Source organism: Mustela lutreola, chromosome 4 (assembly GCF_030435805.1).
Source record: "Mustela lutreola isolate mMusLut2 chromosome 4, mMusLut2.pri, whole genome shotgun sequence".
Classification (NCBI taxonomy): Eukaryota; Metazoa; Chordata; class Mammalia; order Carnivora; family Mustelidae; genus Mustela; species Mustela lutreola.
In genome coordinates, this window is record NC_081293.1 from 25,488,410 (window position 1) to 25,507,598 (window position 19,189).

General features: G+C 44.4%; 1 protein-coding gene across 1 annotated transcript; it reads right to left on the reverse strand.

Annotated features, from left to right (window-relative positions):
- Positions 1-6,188: 6,188 nt before the first annotated feature.
- On the reverse strand, positions 6,189-18,958 carry INA (internexin neuronal intermediate filament protein alpha). The gene is made up of 3 exons (XM_059169046.1): positions 17,813-18,958; positions 9,568-9,692; positions 6,189-8,223 (listed from the first exon to the last, which is right to left on the reverse strand). The coding sequence occupies exons 1-3, from the start codon at positions 18,875-18,877 to the stop codon at positions 7,911-7,913; spliced, it is 1,503 nt and encodes a 500-aa protein (XP_059025029.1). The 5' UTR covers positions 18,878-18,958; the 3' UTR covers positions 6,189-7,910.
- Positions 18,959-19,189: the final 231 nt, after the last annotated feature.

A 19,189-nucleotide genomic window follows, 5' to 3' on the forward strand; every position in this document is an offset into this window, starting at 1 on the left:
GCAGAAGCTTAAACCACTGAGCCACCCAGGCGCCCCCTTCAGAGGTTTCTAAGAAAATGTTTTCCCAAGATTAAATAATATTTAATTAAGATTAAATAATATTTCAATTTAGAGGTTAAGGAAACCAAAGTTTTGCCAGGACAAACAGAGAGGCATTAATGCATAGTGGTTAAGGACATGAAATTTGAAGTCAGACTGCATGGTTTTGATTCCCAGCTTTTCTCCTTGCAAGTTATATGATCTCAGACATGTATAATTTCTCTGAGCTGTAGTTTTTCTTACCTGTAAATAGGGGCAAAGGAACCTAACTCACAGAGCTGTTATGAGAATTAATGAATATGTAAAGCATTCAGGACCACAGCTGGTATAAGCCTACTACCAAGTTCAAATATGATCCCTATGTAATCACTTCTTTGATTACTTTGCTGAATTACTTCCTTTCTAATGAGTAAGGGGGTCCACTAATATTAAAAGATTGATGTTGAACCATTTATTTTCCCATCTTCTTTCCTTGCATATTTTCTTTCTTCACATCCTTCTACAGATAACTGGCTCAGGGGTAGGGGGGACACAGGCTCTGAAGTCAGACGTGGATTCTGCTTTCACCCTAACTCTAGACTTGGCTCTGCTGCTTATACTTTGCAGACTAGGTTAGTCCATAGATAGTTTCAGTTGCCAGGAGTTCCTTTTGTTGAACTCTAGGCTGACTTGAGGTGAAGCTCAAAGATTGTCTAGCCCTGAAGGACATCAGGAATTGTATATGCCATGTATGAATCCTTATGCCAGGAAATCATGGGAAATGGAAGTTACACTTCTCATTTATTCATGCTCCCAGCATAAGAGATGAACCTAAGTGTGTTAAATTTGTTTTGTTTTGTTTTAATTTTAAGTAGGCTCCACGCCCAATGTGGAGCTTGAACTCACGATCCTGAGATTAGGAGTCACATGCTCTACTGACTGAGCCAGCTGGGACCCCTTAGGTTTGTTTTAGGGACACCTAGGTGGCTGGCTTAGTCGGTAGAGTGTGCAACTCTTGATCACAGGGTCTTGAATTTGAGCCCCACATTGGGCATAGAGATTACTTTAAAAAATATGTAATGAGGGGCGCCTGGGTGGCTCAGTGGGTTAAGCCGCTGCCTTCAGCTCAGGTCATGATCTCAGGGTCCTGGGATGGAGTCCCGCATCGGGCTCTCTGCTTAGCAGGGAGCCTGCTTCTCTCTCTCCCTCTCTCTCTCTCTCTCTCTCTGCCTGCCTCTCCATCTACTGTCAAATAAATAAATAAAATCTTTAAAAAAATATATGTAATGAACACTTCCAAGAAAAAATACCTTTTTGCCCAGCACAATAATTAGCAATTAACTAGACCTGCTACTGATTGTATTAAAAACTCCAGCCCTTATGCTAATGACTCTGGCTATGCTCTGCTGGCATTCTATACCCCCTATTAATAAGAGATATGATAGAGCAGGAATGAAGTGTCTCAGACCTACCCAGCAGAGACCACTTACCTCACCAGGGAGAGAGTAGCCATGGAGTGATTCACGATAATTAATCGATGAGGAAGGGGGCCTGGAGACCCCTCCAAGATCAATCTCCATTTTCCTTTGTATCCTGAGCTTTCTCTATTTCCTATTATTTGGAATCATTGAAGAATTGTAGAATCATACATGTTTAAACATCCGCAGTGTGACTCACTGTGTCTTATTACAATCTTGGGATATGTGTGTGTGTGTGTGTGTGTGTGTGTCTGAGTGTTCCAAGGGATTGTAAGAAAGAATTTATACATTTTAGCTACTCACAACCCCCACCTAGTATGCTTCTGGAACATAAAAACATGAGCTCAAAGCATCTAAGAGATCAATAGAGGAGGAGAGAAGCCATTTGATCTACATAGTAACTGTTTTTTCTCATCTTTTGAGGATTTGCAGCAGGGGGTGGTAATTTAATAAAAACAATCCTTTGTTTGGCAGGATTCAGGAGCATACACCCCCTTTTTTAAAATGGCATATCCATTTAAGATATTTGAAAATAGTAAAGGCATGATGACCAATCTAAACTGTACATTAAATTTGAACATGCTGCCAAGCCAGTAGTAGTGTATGTTCTATAAAGAAAAATAAAATTTCTCATATGAGCTCTATTTTAAGATCTTACAAAGCCCCTCTCAGGTTTTTTTCCATTTTAACTTACTTTCAGGCACACCATCTTATTTGGTTCTCAGGGGGAAAAATATATTCTTATGATTCAGATGTTTTCCAGGACTTTAGAAATTTCTGATGATATAATAATAAAAATAATCTCAACTGGAAATCAATGATGGGTGCCCATAAACAAGCAGCCTTTCTAACTATTCTTTCTTTTGTTTACATCCAGCCATTTCTGGTGTTTTTCTCTAGGTCCCGTTTTGGAATCAATACTCTTATTAGATCTGGCTTATGTTGTCCTAATAGAATTTCCTTCTCACTGAGATTGAACCAGCTGTACATAGTGGTCTCAGCTGGAGCAGAAGGTATAGTAGACTTTGTAATTATATTTTTCTGCTCCATAAATTCTCTATCAGTAGATTTTTTAAATTGAGGTGAAATTTACATGTTATGAAATTAGTCATTTTATTTTATTTTTTTTTTAATTTTTTTTTTAAAGATTTTATTTATTTATCAGAGAGAGAGGGGGAGAGAGCAAGCACAGGCAGACAGAATGGCAGGCAGAGGCAGAGGGAGAAGCAGGCTCCCTGCTGAGCAAGGAGCCCCATGTGGGACTCGATCCCAGGACGCTGGGATCATGACCTGAGCCAAAGGCAGCTGCTTAACCAACTGAGCCACCCAGGCGTCCCGAAATTAGTCATTTTAAAGTGAACAATTCAGTGGCATGTGCAGTGTTCACAATGCTGGGCATTGTGTCCAAAATAAAACCCCAAGCCCCCTGAAGAGTTACCCCCTATCACCCCCTCTCTTTAGCCCTGGCAAGTGCCAATCTGCTTTCTGTTCCAATGAATTTTTTTTAAGATTTATTTACTTATTTTATTTTATTTTAAAAGATTTTATTTATTTATTTGACAGACAGAGATCACAAGTAGGCAGAGAGGCAGGCAGAGAGAGAGGAGGAAGCAGGCTCCCTGCAGAGCAGAAAGCCCAATGTGGGGCTTGATCCCAGGACCCTGAGATCATGACCTGAGCTGAAGGTAGAGGTTTAAACCACTGAGCCACCCAGGCACCCCTAGATTTATTTACTTATTTTAGAGAGAGAGCATGCACACACAAGGTGGGGAGCAGAGGCAGAGGGAGAGAGAAAGAGACTCGAGCAGACACCAGCACTGAGTGGGGAGCCCAACACGGGCCTCAATCTCAAGACCCTGAGACCATGACCTGAGCCAAAACCAAGAGTCAAACGCCCAACTGACTGCTTCATTCAGACACCGCCCAGTGAGTTTTAAAAAAACATTTTCAAACTATTTCATGTTTGCCTCTAGAGTCATGAATGGTGGTTCTGGACTCCCTAGTTGGGTTCACAAGTAAGTTCTAGAAGTTTACCTGCAGGACTATATGTGACTTGCATCGAGTCTGGAGCTAAAATTTGAACTCTGGTTTCTAGACAGTTGCTCAGATCTTGCCCCCCTCTGTAGCCAGTGCAGTAAAACGAATTCTAACTATCCTGGATTTATTACCTCCTGAGGAATTGTCCCTTCTGCAACATCCCATCATTTCCAGGCCCTTTGATACTGAGCTGCAGAGTTCCTTTGCAAAATTATTTTTTAAAACTCATTTTTAGGGGCACCTGGGTGGCTCAGTGGGTTAAAGCCTCTGCCTTCAGCTCAGGTCATGATCCCAGGGTCCTGGGATCGAGCCCCACATCGGGCTCTCTGCTCAGCAAGGAGTCTGTTTCCCTGGCTCTCTCTCTGCCTGCCTCTCTGCCTATTCATGTTCTCTGTCAAATAAATAAATAAAATATATTTTAAAAGCCCCTCCTTTTTAAAAATTAGGTAAAAGCACACAATTCTATTTTGTTTTTACTAGGAGGTGACTCAGTTAGATGGGCTCAGAACCCAGGTTTGAGCTGTCACGACCTCATGGCAATGCAGGAAGCTAATAGGTTCAGGAAGTCTGCAAAGTGTAGCAATTTGCCTGTGGGACTTGGTGTTGTCAAAGGCTTCCAGGGCAGAAAAACCATAAGTAAAACCCAGTGGGGAAGAGGGGAAAAAGAGGAGAAAAATAAATATTTTTACTCCCTCGAGTGAGAGAACTTTCTTTTATGTAGAGTGGCAATATAGGAAAGAGAAGCAGGCACTACAGTCTGAAGACAAGGGTTCAAATCCCAGCTCTCTTATTCTGTGACATTAGACAAAGGGTTTTAACTTTGTCATTCCCAGGCTCTATATCTTTATTTGTAAAATGGATCTACAAATACTAACTAAAGAGTGGTTGTGAGGTTTCAATGAGATAATTCTGTTTACTGCCTACTACAGTGTCTGACACATAGTAGACAGGCACTGAAGAAATTAAAGCTGTTATTAGTCTCAGGATGCAGGGGAACCTCATTGTCTAAAGAATCTGAAAGTCATCATTGGTTATACTAATGTGCTTTATGGACAGGCTTCCCCACAATCGCACAGACTCACTGTGGTGTCCTGTTCTGTCATTAACCGATGGGGTTGCTTCCTTCCCCCTCCCTTCTCTTCCCTGCCTTATGATTCTGAATGCTATGTTTCCTTGTTACGGAAATTGTCCCGATTTAATGATTCATCAACTCCTTAAGATGCTTTTAATCCTTTATAAATGAGCTCATGGCAATTAGTGGCAACTCACTGAAAATAGGAGATGCCAATTAGAGCTAGAAATTATATAAATGTAATAAAAGCCTGGCAGTTTTGCATCCAGAAGAATCCATTAATGAAATGGTATTCTTAAAAGTGGCAACCAATATCTGTATTTCAAACCCATGTATTGATGAGACTATTATCGTTCCTTAAGAGGTCCTTAAAGATGTTTAATTGTTATAAAACTCTCATTGTTGGTGTGGGACTAACATCCCTTTTCCCGAAGCAATACGATCCATGTATCTTTGCAAGGCATGCAAGCACTCTAAGCCAGATGCACTGAGAATGACGGTATCTATCAGGATTCAGCAAGCTCCGCTTCATACCTGCATCAGTGTATTCCCCTCATTTAGTCTCTATCCCAGAACCTAACATGACATTAGGGGATCCCAACTTGGAAGTCCATGGACTTCCGGACACCAGAGGCAGATGGTTCAACAAGAAACCCCAAGCCCCTTGATATTACAAAGCTTTGTGTGTGGATTTTTCTGGGAGAAATGTCCATAGCTTTCTACAAGGGGTCTGTAATCCATAAAGGGTTAAGAATCATTACAGTAGAGGAAAATTCTATTACTGCTGCCAATGGGCTAAACATATGGGTTCTGCAGAAATATAAACCCATCTTCAAAAAAAGAGACAAGATACTGTTTTGAATTACCTTTTACCATATGCGTTCTGCCACTTCATTCTCAGAAATGTTCAAGTTAAGCTAGTTGAATCATTATCCAGGCACAGAACGTATTGTCTTGCATCATTTGTTTGATTTCTCCACTCCTTGCCATAAACTGACCGCTTAGTGCATTATGTGTTTGAGACAGTGTGAGCACACACAGACTATAGAACGCCAAAGCCTTGGCAAGGGAAAAAAAAACCCAAACTGTAAATGTGGATGCTTAACCGACTGAGCCACCCAGGCTTCCCATGTAAACGCGGATGCAAAAGCAGAGAATATACAATTCCAAAATTATTTGGGGTCCAGCTGTCTTCTGAACCAGAACAGTGCTTCTCTCTCTCTCTTAAAGATTTTGAGAGAGAGAGAGCATGAGCAGGGGCATGAGAGGGAGCAACAGACTCCCCACTGAGCAGGGTGCCCATCACAGAGCTCAACCCCAGGACCACGAGATCATGATTTGAGCCCATCACAGAGCTCAACCCCAGGACCACGAGATCATGATTTGAGCCAAAGGTAGATACTTAACTGACGGAGCCACCCAGGCATCCCTCTCTCTTCTTTAAGTAAGCTCTAGGCCCAATATGGGGCTTGAACTCACGACCCTGAGACTGAGTCACATGCTCTACCAACTAAGCCAGCCAGGAGCCCCCAAAACAGCACTTTTCTCTACTGTAGCCGCAAAAACCACAGAACACATGTTGGTGGGATTCGTGTGACTTTTAATTCTTATCTTACTAACATGTTACAGTAAGTGTGGGGAGTAAAGAGAGGGATGGAGTGAGGGAAAGGAGGAAGAGAAAGTATCTTTCCAGTTCCTTGAACTGCTGAAGCAGGTCCTAGGATAAGAAAGTTCAGGAACAGCATCACGCCCTATCACAGCAGCACTTGCAGCAGAGGTGCGTGACAGACACGGCAACTCTTAGGTCTGGCGGAAGGGACTGCAGGACAGACTTAGCCCTACATCGAACTTGGCACATGTGGAAGGCGGGGCAATGCGGCTGCTACACGGTCGGGCAGGTGAAAAGCGGACTCTCCAGAGTGTCCTTTCTCACACACGAGTAGGAGCACGTGTGCCCTTCTCTAGCCTGAGCGTCACTGCCTCTCCAGCAGGGAAAGGAGACCCCACCAGCCATGCAACAATGGGAAAACTGTGGGGGCAGGGCTCTTTTAGAAAAGAGAAGGATTTCATTTTTATGTTTGCTGGTGGTGGTGATTGACCAGAAGCGATTCCTGTTACTTTTGGGCAGTAGCATTGTGTTCTGGTGATAAAGTAATTACACTCAGCACTCTTACAAGGCAAAGGAGAGTGAAAGCAAGGCCTCTTTAGGACCAAGACAGTGAGAAAGGGGCTATGTGTGTTCTAAGGGTAAGGGCCTGAAACAGCTAATTCTAGATCACCACAAATGAACTCACACAGATCAATGAGACCTCAACTTTTTCCATTCACACAAATACTCACCTCTTCTAGCTTCTACTACTAAATCTAAGGTCAGCTTAATCACAGGTTGGGGCACTATGACCGTGTTTCTAAAGTTAAAGTGAACAACTACATTCTTCATATTTTTTTTCTCCCTAAATTAAGTGGATTTGAAGAAGTTGAATGCCTAAAATCTAGGGACTCTTTTCATTATTTGTTGGGGACAACCCTTAAAACTCATCACTGCCATTTTTCTTCACTTACAGAATTGGAAGGACGTGAAATGGGTAGGGAGAAGTCATTACATGAATCACAGAAATGGTCAACATGCATCTAATTTTACCCACTGAACAAAGAGACCTAAAGGGGGTAAATTAAGTTCTTTTGAGAAGAACCTAACTGTTTTTAAGGGGGAAGAATACTACACTAGCTTTTTTTTTTTTTTCTTCCTGAATGGAATAAAAGGATAGATGGAATTTCGAGGGGAGGGAGGAAGTTTCTATTAAACAAACACCTATCACTTGTGAAGCAGTTTCGTCGGAGTGCTGTTGTTGGATGTGGACCATTGGTTTATCTTTGGCAGTGATCTTATGTTTTAGGTACCTAGAATGAGACTATAGGGCTGGGTGAGGTCTGGGTATAGTGAGTGAATGTAAGTTTTAATTTCAATTCACAGCAAATGATGATGATCACAGATTTAGCACCTTAGTTTGTACTTCCTCTGTACCTGAATCATCTAACGCTGTGAAGCCTGAGCTTTAAGTGAGAAAGCTGAGTTCTTAGATAACTCCTCTGTTATTGGCGCTAGGACTGCACTTTGCTCCAACCTAAGGGGTGGTTGTCTTATTAGAGAAAGTGGAGTGTTCAATGCTAGGTAGGAGACTGAAGCCTTGAAGACATTTTCTAGTGGTGACAGGTGTTTTGGTTCAGGAATAGGCTCTTTAACAAGTCAAATGCATATTATCCCCTCTTAAGCATTAACTTTTTTTTTTTTTAAAGCGACAGAATTATATTTTTTGGCTTGAAGTGGTGCTTTCTTCTATAATTGATTTCTCGGTTTTCTTAGTAGATATTACGGTCTCCTCTAGTATTTCTTCAAAACTTTCCCCTATCTGGGAGGTTTTCTTAGAGGTTGCCTTAGAAGCCTCCTCCTCCTCCTCCTCCTCTTTCTTAAAGGACAGCCCAGTGGATGAGACTTTGGAGGTTGTAGAACTGAGGATTCTAGGTGGGAGCAGATAAGCCGGATTGGGGGGTGGATTCAGCCCTGAAATGCTTAATCCACTGGTGCTAAAACGTGTCTCCTCACCTTCCAGCAGTTTCCTGTAAATCCAACAGAGAAAAAGTCTTAGGAAGTCAACTTATAATTAAAAAAAAAAAAGAAAAAGAAAAAAGAAAAACAAAAAACGACTTAACCCTCCAGCTCCTATTCATTTTAGAAAGATTCCAAAAGACTCTGCAGTTTCTTTGTGAGGTTGAGACCAATTAATATTGTCTTCCAAGGTTCAAAGACTTGGGAGTTGATCTAGCACATACATACATATGTTCACATACATGCACACGTGCATGTGCACACATACACACACTCACACACCTTTAGCATCAGCTGTGTTTAAAGCACCATCAAAGGGAAACCTACCCTATTCATGAATACATTCAAAAGGGAATTTTTGTACAATTCCCCTTGGCCTCATCACACCCATTTCTGGCACTTTAGAGTTTACAAAGCTCTAAGGAGAAGTAATTTTATTAATTAGAACCTTAAGTGCAACAGGGATAAGGAGGTGAGAAGCCCACAGAGGAAGGAGATGCCTCATTTAGCCTGAACTTGAGATTTGTACTTTTTTTTCAATGTAGAGGAGTACAAAGAAAAGGGAAACAGCAACTTCAAAAACCAGTGAATTCAACTGTTTCAGATACCAGATTTTTACTCAGCTTAGCCTAATGAGCATCATAGCAATGGGCCCAATGCCTTTTTTTCTTATCTCTAATACTGCTTATCATCTTTTCTTTAAAACCAGAAACTCAAGACACTATCACATACTCTTGGAGTTTTGTTTTGAAGAAGTATATATAATGTAAAAGAAAAAGAATTCTCAGATCAGGGTTGAAGCTGAGCTCTTCCTTTTACCAGCACCATGACTCAGAACAAGTTACATGGTCAGTCTGTGGTTCAATTTTCCTCGTCTGCAAAATGGAAATAATATGACCGGATACTAGATCATTTAAATACAGTATCTAATACTGCCTGAAACATAGGAGCCATTCAGAAAATAGTAGCTACTGTTATTACCTTTTTTTAAAGGCAAATGTTTGCTTGAACATTGAGAAGAAATTCAGAGGGATACTTCACCTGTTAGGATGTTCTATGTTGTGTAAGCCCTATTTTTTTTAAAAGTTAGAATCTTTAAAAATGAATACTCAACATTATCTCCTTCAATCCTAGCAGAGGCAGGTAGACCACTCCAGGACTAGTAGGGTGGAGTTGGGATATAAACAAGTTGAGGGACAGAGGAGTTAGCTCCCCTGCAAGGGGCCAGAGATGACTTTCCTCATCCCTTCTCACCCATTAGAAATTGGAGAGCTATAAAACCACTTATCCACTTATTTGGGGGGTGTTGCCCCAGGTGGCTGGATCTGCTTGGGGGAGCATGCTCTTTGAAATACCTGTAAGCGGCTATCTCAATATCAAGAGCCATTTTGACATTGAGCAAATCCTGGTATTCCCGAAGGTGGCGGGCCATCTCACTCTTGGTGTTCCGCAGGTCATTCTCCAGCTGCCCGATGCTATCCTGAAAAGTGACATATCCAGCATCTTTGAATCAGCTGCAATGCAGTGAGATTTCCACAAAACAAGGATTCTCAACCCTGATGACACATTAAAAATCTAGGCCTGTCCCCCGGCCCAGATTCTGATTTGCTCGTTCTGGGGTGAGGTCCCTGCCTCTGCATTGTTTCACAAGGTCCCCAGGAGACTCAGATGCATGGTAAGGGTTGGCAACTTCTACTGCATTTGTGCTTCTCAAATGCACACCAGGGAGGTATTTTCTCTCTCTCTTGTTAAACAGGCACCTGAAACTGATACCAGGCTGTATATTAACTGACTGGAATTTAAGTAAAAACTTAGAAAAAAAAAACCCCAAGCCCACAACTTACTTCTCCTCCCTCCCTTGCTTATTGTATTGCTACTGAATAATTCAGCTGTTGTATGTCCTCTCCAAAACCCAAAGCTTTAGGTTAGGAGTTTAGACTCAGAAAATTCCAACTGTGAAAAGCACAGAGAAGATAGCAAGTCTTCTCTGCCTCCATTCCGTCTGGATAGTTTCCTGGAAGTCTGCTGCTAGATCACCTTACTGAAAGCATTTTATGCAGCAGGCAAGGAGGAAGCAGAAATACTCCACAGAATTTAAAAAATCCAAATGGCAGGCTGAAATTAGACTTTTAAGAAAGAAACTAGGGGGCACTTGGGTGGGGTCAGTCGGTTGGGCATCCAGCTCTCCATTTCGGCTGAGGTCATGATCTCGGTATGGTTAAGTCTACCCCTGGACTGGGCTCTGCACTCAATGCAGAGTCTGCTTGGGATCTGCTCCATCTGCCCCTCCCCCCACTTGCCGTTTCTCTCTCTCCCAAATATATAAAATCTTTGAAAATAAATTAAAAAGAAACTAGGTCCATATAATAGTTTTGCTCCAAATTCTTTCAGGTGCAAACCCAGAAGAAAAATAGCTTAAAATTTTTTTTCTTAAATTTTATTTATTTGAGAGAGAAAGAGAGAGACCACAAGCAGGAAGGGGAGGGGAGAAGGAGAGAGAAACTCAAAGCAGACTCCCCTCGGAGCCCAGTGTAAGGCTCCGTCACATGATCCTGGCTGAGCTCACCACCTAAGTGGAAACCAAAAGTCTGAGGCTTAACTGACTGCGCCACCTGGGTACCCAAAAAATAACTTTTTTTTTTTAAAGATTTTATTTATTTACTTGACAGACAGAGATCACAAGCAGGCAAAGAGGCAGGCAGAGAGAGAGAGAGGAAGAAGCAGGCTCCCCACCGAGCAGAGGGCTGGACTGGATGTGGGGCTCCATCCCAGGACCCTGGGACCATGACCTGAGCCGAAGGCAGAGGCTTTAACCTACTGAGCCACCCAGGCGCCCCCCCCAAAAATAACTTTAATCTTTGATCCTTGAGCAGCCAGAGGGTCTTTTAAACTTTTTTTTTTTTTTAAGATTTATTTATTTGAGAGAGCGTGAGAGAGAGAGAGAGAGCACACATGCGTGCACACTCGGTGTGGGGGTGGGGGGTGCAGCAGGAGAGAATCTTCAAGCAAGCTCCCCACTGAGCACAGAGCCCAGCTCTGGGCTTGATTCCATGACCCGAGATCACAACCTGAGCTAAAACCAGGAGTCCAGCTGCTTAACTAAATGAGCCATCTAGGCGCCCCCAAAGGGTCTTTTGAAAACACAGCAGATCTAGTCGCTCACCTGTCTGAAACCCTCTAACAGCTTTACAATAAAGACCCAACTCCTCAGCATGGCCTGTACTATTCCCCTGGCTCAAAGGGTTTCAGCGACCTTGGCTTTCTCTTTTACTTCTTATGCTAAATTCACTTCTGCTCCAGGCCCCTCTTTAAGCTAGCTGTTTCATCTGTTTGGAATGTTCTGTAGTGGGTCTTCTGTGGCCGACTCTCAGTCACTGAAGATTCAGTTCAAATGCCCTCTAGTCAGTCTTCCTTTGTGTCCAAATTAAGCAGCCCAGTTTACCTCAAGCGGGGGCAGTGGCTAGCATGGGAAAGGACATCATGAAAATGAGAAAAAGGCACCTCCAGTGGGAGGACAAATTAAAAGAAAGCACATACTTGAACTGGCCGCTCTGCTTTATCATTATCTGAAATTCTTTCATTTATTTATTACTTTACTAATTTATTTTCTGTCACCTTCCTCTATCTCATGGTTTTTCCACCTAGACACTGTTGACATTTGGGGCTGGGTTGTTCTTTGCTGTCGGGGGCTGTCCTGTGAATTGGAGGGTGTTTAGCAAGTACTCTCCCTCCTGGTTGTGATAACCAACAATGTTCCCAGACACTGCTAAATGTCCCCCGGAAGGCAAGTCACTCCTATCAGAGAACGACTGCTCTAGAATGTACTCGATGTGGAAATGGGGGCTGATTCTGTATGGTTCACCACTGAAAGCCCAGAGCCTAGAGCAATGCACATTGTAGATGGTCTGTGAGTCATCATCGTTAAATGAATGAACCGTGCTACACCAGCGCCTCTTTTCCTCTGCCCTGAAAAGATGTGAGCAAATAACCATATAATTCAGTTGCAACTTTGTCGACATGAAGAACACAGCAATTCAGAGTAAATTCTGTGAAACAGTGATGCAGATAAACATGAGAAACCTCAAGAGGTAAGTGGTGAGGGATCCTTGTAACTTCTTGTGTGGGGATGACGAAGTGATGGTGGAAAGCAGGGCTGGTAACATTGGGAGGTGCAAACTTCCAAATCAAGAGAATCTGCAGAAAGAATGAAAATTCATACCTCCTACCTCTTCTCTAAATATTGATGGGAATGCCACAAGGGAGAAACTCAATTAACCAATAGGTACAGAGCAAGGAATGACAAGCAGTGGGGAAAATATATATTATACGGACAGTGATGGAAATATTCCAAAGTGTGTTAAGAGATCATAAGGGCTTAAAATGATTTTTACCAAACATTTTACTTGATGGTTGTTAGTTGAGGTTAAACTAACCTACAAGCAAGTCTGCTAGTGCTGCACTGGGGTGGGGGGTAAGAGAAGCGATATTACTGTGGGAAAGGGGAGAGGGAGGAAGACCTCTCAGTAGGCAAGGGACAGGAGAAATGAAATCTGAGGAAAAGAGGAGGATTTCATCAGGATCTTGGGGTTGCATTTCTTGCCCTGCCTCAAATAGCCAACACGCCCCAGTCAGTTTTCTATATTTTAGTCTCTTCAAAATTTCCATTTCTATATATGGAAAATTATAACATTCTTTTCTGAGGTGTTCTGAGATCCTCAAGTTGGGAGTTCAAATTAAGCACCTCACATTGTTATATGAGTCCATTATCTGTTAAATTAGATAACAGGTATTAAAACAGAACTTGTCACGTAAAAATTGGTCAATAAATTATTGTTAGTATCATACCATGCGAGTCTATACCCTTTTTAATCATATGGATGAATTAATCATGAGGCCTCCCTGCAACCTCCTGGATTACCAAGGAAAACAATGTATAATAAGATGTAAATATTAGATAGTTGAAGGCATATTCCTTAAAGCACTAGATTTTTTTAAAATAATGATTTTGGGGGGAAAAAAGCCTTCCTAAAGGGGTTTGTACCATTTTTAAAAATATTTTTTTATTAAAGTACTGTCTACACCCAACATGGGGCTCAAACTCAGGACCCTGAGATCAAGAGTAGCATGCTCCTCCAACCGAGCCAGCCAGGTGCCCCATAGGGGAGGTACCGTTCTTAATGAGGACATAAACATAATGCAGCCTTTCTTAGCAACTATAGGTTATGATAATGAGCAATTATTTTTCTATAATTCTATGATGTCTTTGTCAACTGAGGTATGTCAGATTATTTGGGCCCTAAATGGCCCCAAAGAGCAGTGTTTGAATTAGTGCTTGCTATTTATTGGTTTTCTTTGTTCTGAAAGTTGAACTAAGCTACTCTTTCTCCATGATGGCTGACTCCATTGGTCCCTCTTCTCTATCTTGCAGCATGCTTCAAATTCAAAAGACAACGTCCTTTAGAATCATGAAAAGTAAGAATTAGTAAGTTAGGAGCATCAGAGGGGTCAGCTTCCCAATATGTGATTTGAACATGGACGTTTTGTCTCATCAGCAGATTAGTAAGGTTCTTTCTAAAAACAACATTTTTGTTTCAGAGCTGTGTTTGCTGAATAAAAGGTTGTTGGGAGCTGAGTTCTAGATAGAGATTTTCTTGAATTTTTATGTTACACATTTCACATGTCTATTTTATGGATCAGAGTAGACAAAAAGCATGACACTGCTCCTTTCAGAAGGAAATGGGCTGACTGCTGACCATTGCTCTTCAACATCTAGTCCCTTTGTTTGTGCTGTCTTCAGCCCACACCAGACTGTCTTGCATTGCCCTTCAAAAGCCCTGCCAAAGATGGCCTCCAGCTGGAAATCTGAGCGGAGCGCTGCAGTCTGCCCCCTCCCCCAACAACGCAGCTGCTGTTGGCTTAGCAAGGAGGGAATGGCAGAGGCACTCCCAGTTCCAGCTGGGGTCTCTCCTGGAGTAGTAGCTAAAACAAGTGCTGAGCATCTTCCCAAGGACTGGAAGGATGCAAGGCCTGGAATAAGAGAAAGATCACGCCATACACACATCCGCAGTGGAGGAATGGAACCACAAATAGTGCTATGGATTTCATCACTTTTGGGAGCCCTCAGCCAGGTGAGCAGTAGTAGTGAGCGCAGCAGCACAGTCTGAATGAAAGAGCCCCTCCAGAATCACTGGGCAAGGAGAGAGGATTTTTATAGGTGGACTACCCATATGCCTTCTTCTCCCTCCTGTCTTGGCTTGCTTGCTTGCTTGCTTCCTTTCTTTTTCCCTATCATACTTTGAAATCTTGCTTTCTATGAGCTGGTTTATATTGTGAAGTGTGGTTTAGGTTAGTGCACTGCCAAATCAGCCCAAGGACAATAGGGTGCAGGGCTTTTACTGAAAATGCATATTCCTGGGCCGTACCTGTGAACCACTGAATCCAAATCTTTGGGAGTAGGCCTGAAAATCTTTTTGTTAAGCCCCCAAGTGACCTTGGTGGATCAATGGGTTTAGGAACTGCAAGTTTAAATTTATTTCTGTAGAGGAGCTATCAAGGTGGCCTTGGTTACAGTAATACAATGAGGCAGGAAGGGGCAAAAACAAAACTAAAAACACATGGAAGAGTTAAAAGGAAAAACTGGAACAAATATAGTTTCTTCTTGGATTCTAGTTTCAGAGATAAATCTATCAAGCCATAGATTTATAAGCAGCCAGTGGCACGCCCAACCTCCAAGGGGCCAACCCCTTTTTGCTATTTCATTAGGCTGTATTCTAATCTCATACTAGAGAGAAGAGGGCAGACTTGGCTTTTCTCCCTGGGAAGCATTAACTAATGGTGAGCTTGATTGTTCTGCAAGGTCTTTCAAGGAAAGCTCCAGCTTTCCAAGACTGACCAGAGTACAGGGCCAGGGCCTCCTGCAAAAATATCCTTACGCATCTTTGGGAGAGCAGGGCCTCTAATGGTGGTAGAGCAGCTATGCAGGAACCAGATTCACCCTGGGTCAGAAATGGAAAAGGGTTCAAGCTATAGAGGGTGGCTACATTTGGCTTTTGAAGACAATGGCCCTAGCTCTTCATAATTTCTCCTGTCACCTGATTTGGACAATCTCATATATCATTGTGTACTTACTATGTCACCTTGAATCATTCTTTACCCTTTCAAAACTGTAATAAGCTTTCTAACCTTGAATAGCCTGTCAGCATTCTAGGCAGGGAAAATGTCACTTTAATGGGGCTTTCCTCTGCCTCTTAGAGGGTGGTAAGCTTGCAAAGGAAAATGGGCCTATCACTAATCTCTGAAGCAGAAGAAAGAGAACAGCCTCCCATTACTGCAGCGGAAGGGGAGGGGGGAGAGGGCAAGACAACAATGGCTGAATTTCACCGTGGAGAAGGAGGCTTTTCATCTTGGCCAGCACTGCTAAAATTGTTAGAGAAAACAGCCAAAGGATACCCTTGTGACTTCAGGCCTTCAGGTTCGGCAGGTGAGGATGTGAGCCCCTCCTCAGCCTGAAGTCCCAAGGGGTAGGAAATAGCTTTCTGTTGTCTCAGCTGGTCTTCTATTCCACCAGCAGGTCCACTGAGGCTCTGAAGACCAACGCGGACAGGGGCACACTGCAGAGATGCAGATGCTGCAGTTTCTGGAGGGTTTTTGTTTGCTTCCTGCAGACCGTGTCTGGATGACCCTCCTATTGTCTGACACTGAAAGTCATTTAAAGGAAACAAAACAAGTCAGACAATACTGCAATACTGTCACTATCTCTTAGGGGGTAGGGCTAGACCAAGCAAACAGAGGGCATGGCAAAGACCAATTCAGATGGCAGTTGTAGTTGCATGTAAGTTAGCCTTTTTGTAGAAAGACTGGGCTAGCCCTTCATAAGACCCCCTAGCTCATCTTTTGAGGCTTCTAGAAGAATACATGAAATCTCAGTTAACTAAATGTGATTAATTCAGGCCATGCAGGAGCTAGGCCATACAGTGAAAAATTCAAGTTACAGCTTTTGAAGCAGAATAGAAGTATTTACTTGAATAGTACTGTAATTCCAAATGACTCAAACAAATGGCCCAGGCAAGCTTTCTTCTTTTAGCAAATGGAGCAGTTTTAATAGACAATAAATACCTGCACGCCAATAATAATAATTCTTCAGCTATAGACTAAAACAGTACTTTTGAGGTTTTACTCCTCTCTTTGTTCTTTTTTATTAATGTTTCCAAGCCCTATTAATTTCATCAAATGTAAACTTCGATTTCAGCCAGAATGAGTTATTGCAAATTTCTGAATTAGTACCATTCCACCCAATGGAGCTTTGATTGGACCTCAAAACTGAAACACTATTTAGATTCCTTTCTTTTCTCCTGTCTCTGTACTCTTTGTGGTCATAAGATGCCGTGGTCTTTGTTTGGAGAGAAAAGGAAGATTCAATTAACACCTTCAAAGGAGCTTAGGAGACATGGAAAGATGGAAAAAAAAATAAGTGGCCTATAACAAAGATAGAATCAACCATCTCTGTGATTTATCACATACATTGAGGATGGAAAATTGTTAAGGAGATGTGAATTTTCAAGTGGGACCTCACTGCTGCTGAGCAGATTAGGTGTTTTTTGCTAAGTTGTAAGCCATCCATGACAGTGAAAATTGATGCTATGAGGTGACCTTTGATTGCAGGTAGCCAAGACTGATGTGATGGTGTTGCAGAACTAAAAAAAAAGAACCCAACAAAGCAGTTAATTACCTAGAGAGTCATAACTAGGGCATGATACGGGAGACACATCATTTCTGAGATGGAAAGCACTCTAGATCAGCACCACGGACAGCGCCCATGCCATTCCTATTTGCTAACTGGTATAAATAAAGCTTTCTTTAGGAAGAAATACCAGCAGCAGATCGACAAGGAAAGAGAGAGAGAGAGAGAGAGAGAGAGAGAGAGAGAGAGTGTGTGTGTGTGTGTGTGTGTGTGTCTTTGAAGGGGAAGAGGGTAGAGAAGGGCGGTTGTAACTAGCTCAATCTCTCAGCTCCTTGGCTCCCAATCTCTACTCTTTTGAAGGCAAAACTCAAGAAAATGATTGGGCAGAAACCCTTCCGAGAAGGATCCAGCATTCTTCTCCTTAGTACATACCATAGTCAGTCCAGCATTCTTCTCTCTAGCGCAATTCCGGGCACACAGAAAGCCTTCCAAAGTCTACCTAACAATCCAGACAGCCGAGACAGCACTGCCAACATGAGAGACTGTATCCCAACCGCATTGGGTTCACCTCTACTTTGGATGGGGGACTGTTCTTCGGGTCACCAGGGTGTTTATGTCCACTTGCGGACAGAGAGGAATAAATTAGATTTCTGGATTCTGAAAAACATAAGCTTAAGGGTTTTTTCTAAAAGGGCTCGGACAGGGACTTGACGGGCAAGGAAAGAGAGTGACCGGGACTCTAGAATGAATAGTGTAGACTCCTGGGCTTTTGTTTGTCAGCACCTTCAGTTGGGGGTCCCCAACTGGAGTTGGAGTAGTTCCCGTTCCTCTCAGTTCCTGGGCCCCAATTGTGTGGGAAGGCATAGGTAGGTGGGGGAGAGGTCAGGGCGCCCCTCCCTTTGCAGCGTTTCAGCCCTTACCTGGTAGCTAGCCACCTCTGCACTGTGCCGCTCCTCCAGCTCCAGGATCTGCCTCTCCAAGGACTCATTGGCCCCACGCAGCCCCTCAATCTCGATGGTGCGTGCCTGCAGCTGACGCCTGTACTCGTGAATCTCCTCGCGGCTTGCCCGGATGGCCTCCGTGCTGCGCGCTGCCTGCTCGTTCAGGTTGGCAAACTTGGACTTGTACCACTCCTCGGCTGACTGGAGGTTCTTGGCAGCCAGGGACTCATACTGGGCGCGGATCTCCCTCAGCGCCGAACTCAGGTCTGGTTTGGCCACAGCCACGTCCACCTCGGCCGCGGCCTGCGACGATGCCTGAAGCGTGGCCAGCAGCTCAGCCACCTCCTCGTCGTGCACCTGGCGCACAAAGGCCAACTCGTCTAGCAGCGACTCCACCTTCTTCTCCAGGTCCAGGCGGGCCAGGGTGGCACCGTCCACGTCGCGCTGCTGCGCCTTCAGCGCGCGCTCGGCGCCTTCTCGCCCTCGACTCTCCTCCTCGCAGCGCGCCCGAAGCCGCTGCACCTCCTCCGCCAACCCGTCGCGCTCCAGCAGGGCCTGCGCGCGCGCCGAGCTCGCCTCCTCCAGCTGCGCGCGCAGGTCGCGCAGCTCGCGCTGGAAGAGCTCGCCGACGCGCGACGGTTCGGCGTGGCGCTGCCGCAGCGCCGCCAGCTCGGCCTCGAGCGCGCGGTTCTGCGTCTCCAGCTGATGCACCTTCTCGATGAACACGGCGAAGCGGTCGTTGAGGCCCTGCAGCTGTTCCTTCTCGTTGGTGCGGATGATCTTGTACTCGTTGGTGCGCGCCGCCGCCTGACTCAGGTCGAGCCCGTCGGACGCGGGGGGCCGGCGGTAGGCCAGGCCCAGGCCAAGCGACGAGGCCGAAGAGCAGGCGGCCGAGGAGGCCACATTGCAGCGGGACAGCGACTGCGAGCGGAAGCTACCCGCGCCACCGGCGCTGGAGAGGCGCGAGGACAGACGAGAGCCATCTCCAAACACCTTGCGGTAGGAGGAGGAGGCGCATAGGTAGTGCTCCGAGCCGAAGCTCATGGTGTCGGGACGAGGGCCGGGAGAGCGGCTGCGACTGAAGATACAGAGGAGAGGAGAGGTGCGCCAGACGGGGCGCGGCTGGGCGGTGTGCACCGGGTTTTAAAGCGCCGGGGCTGGGGCGGCGCGTTGGGGGCGGAGCTCCTGCTCCGGGTCTGGTGGAGAGAGGAAAGGGGGGCATCCAGAAGCGGGGGCGGGGAAGCGCAGTGACAACTGCAGCTGCGCGTGCGGCGGACCTAGGACGCGGAGACAAAGCGATTTGCTTAGAAGCCGCTCCCTGCCCGCGACACCCCTCCCCAAGAATTGTCTGGTTTG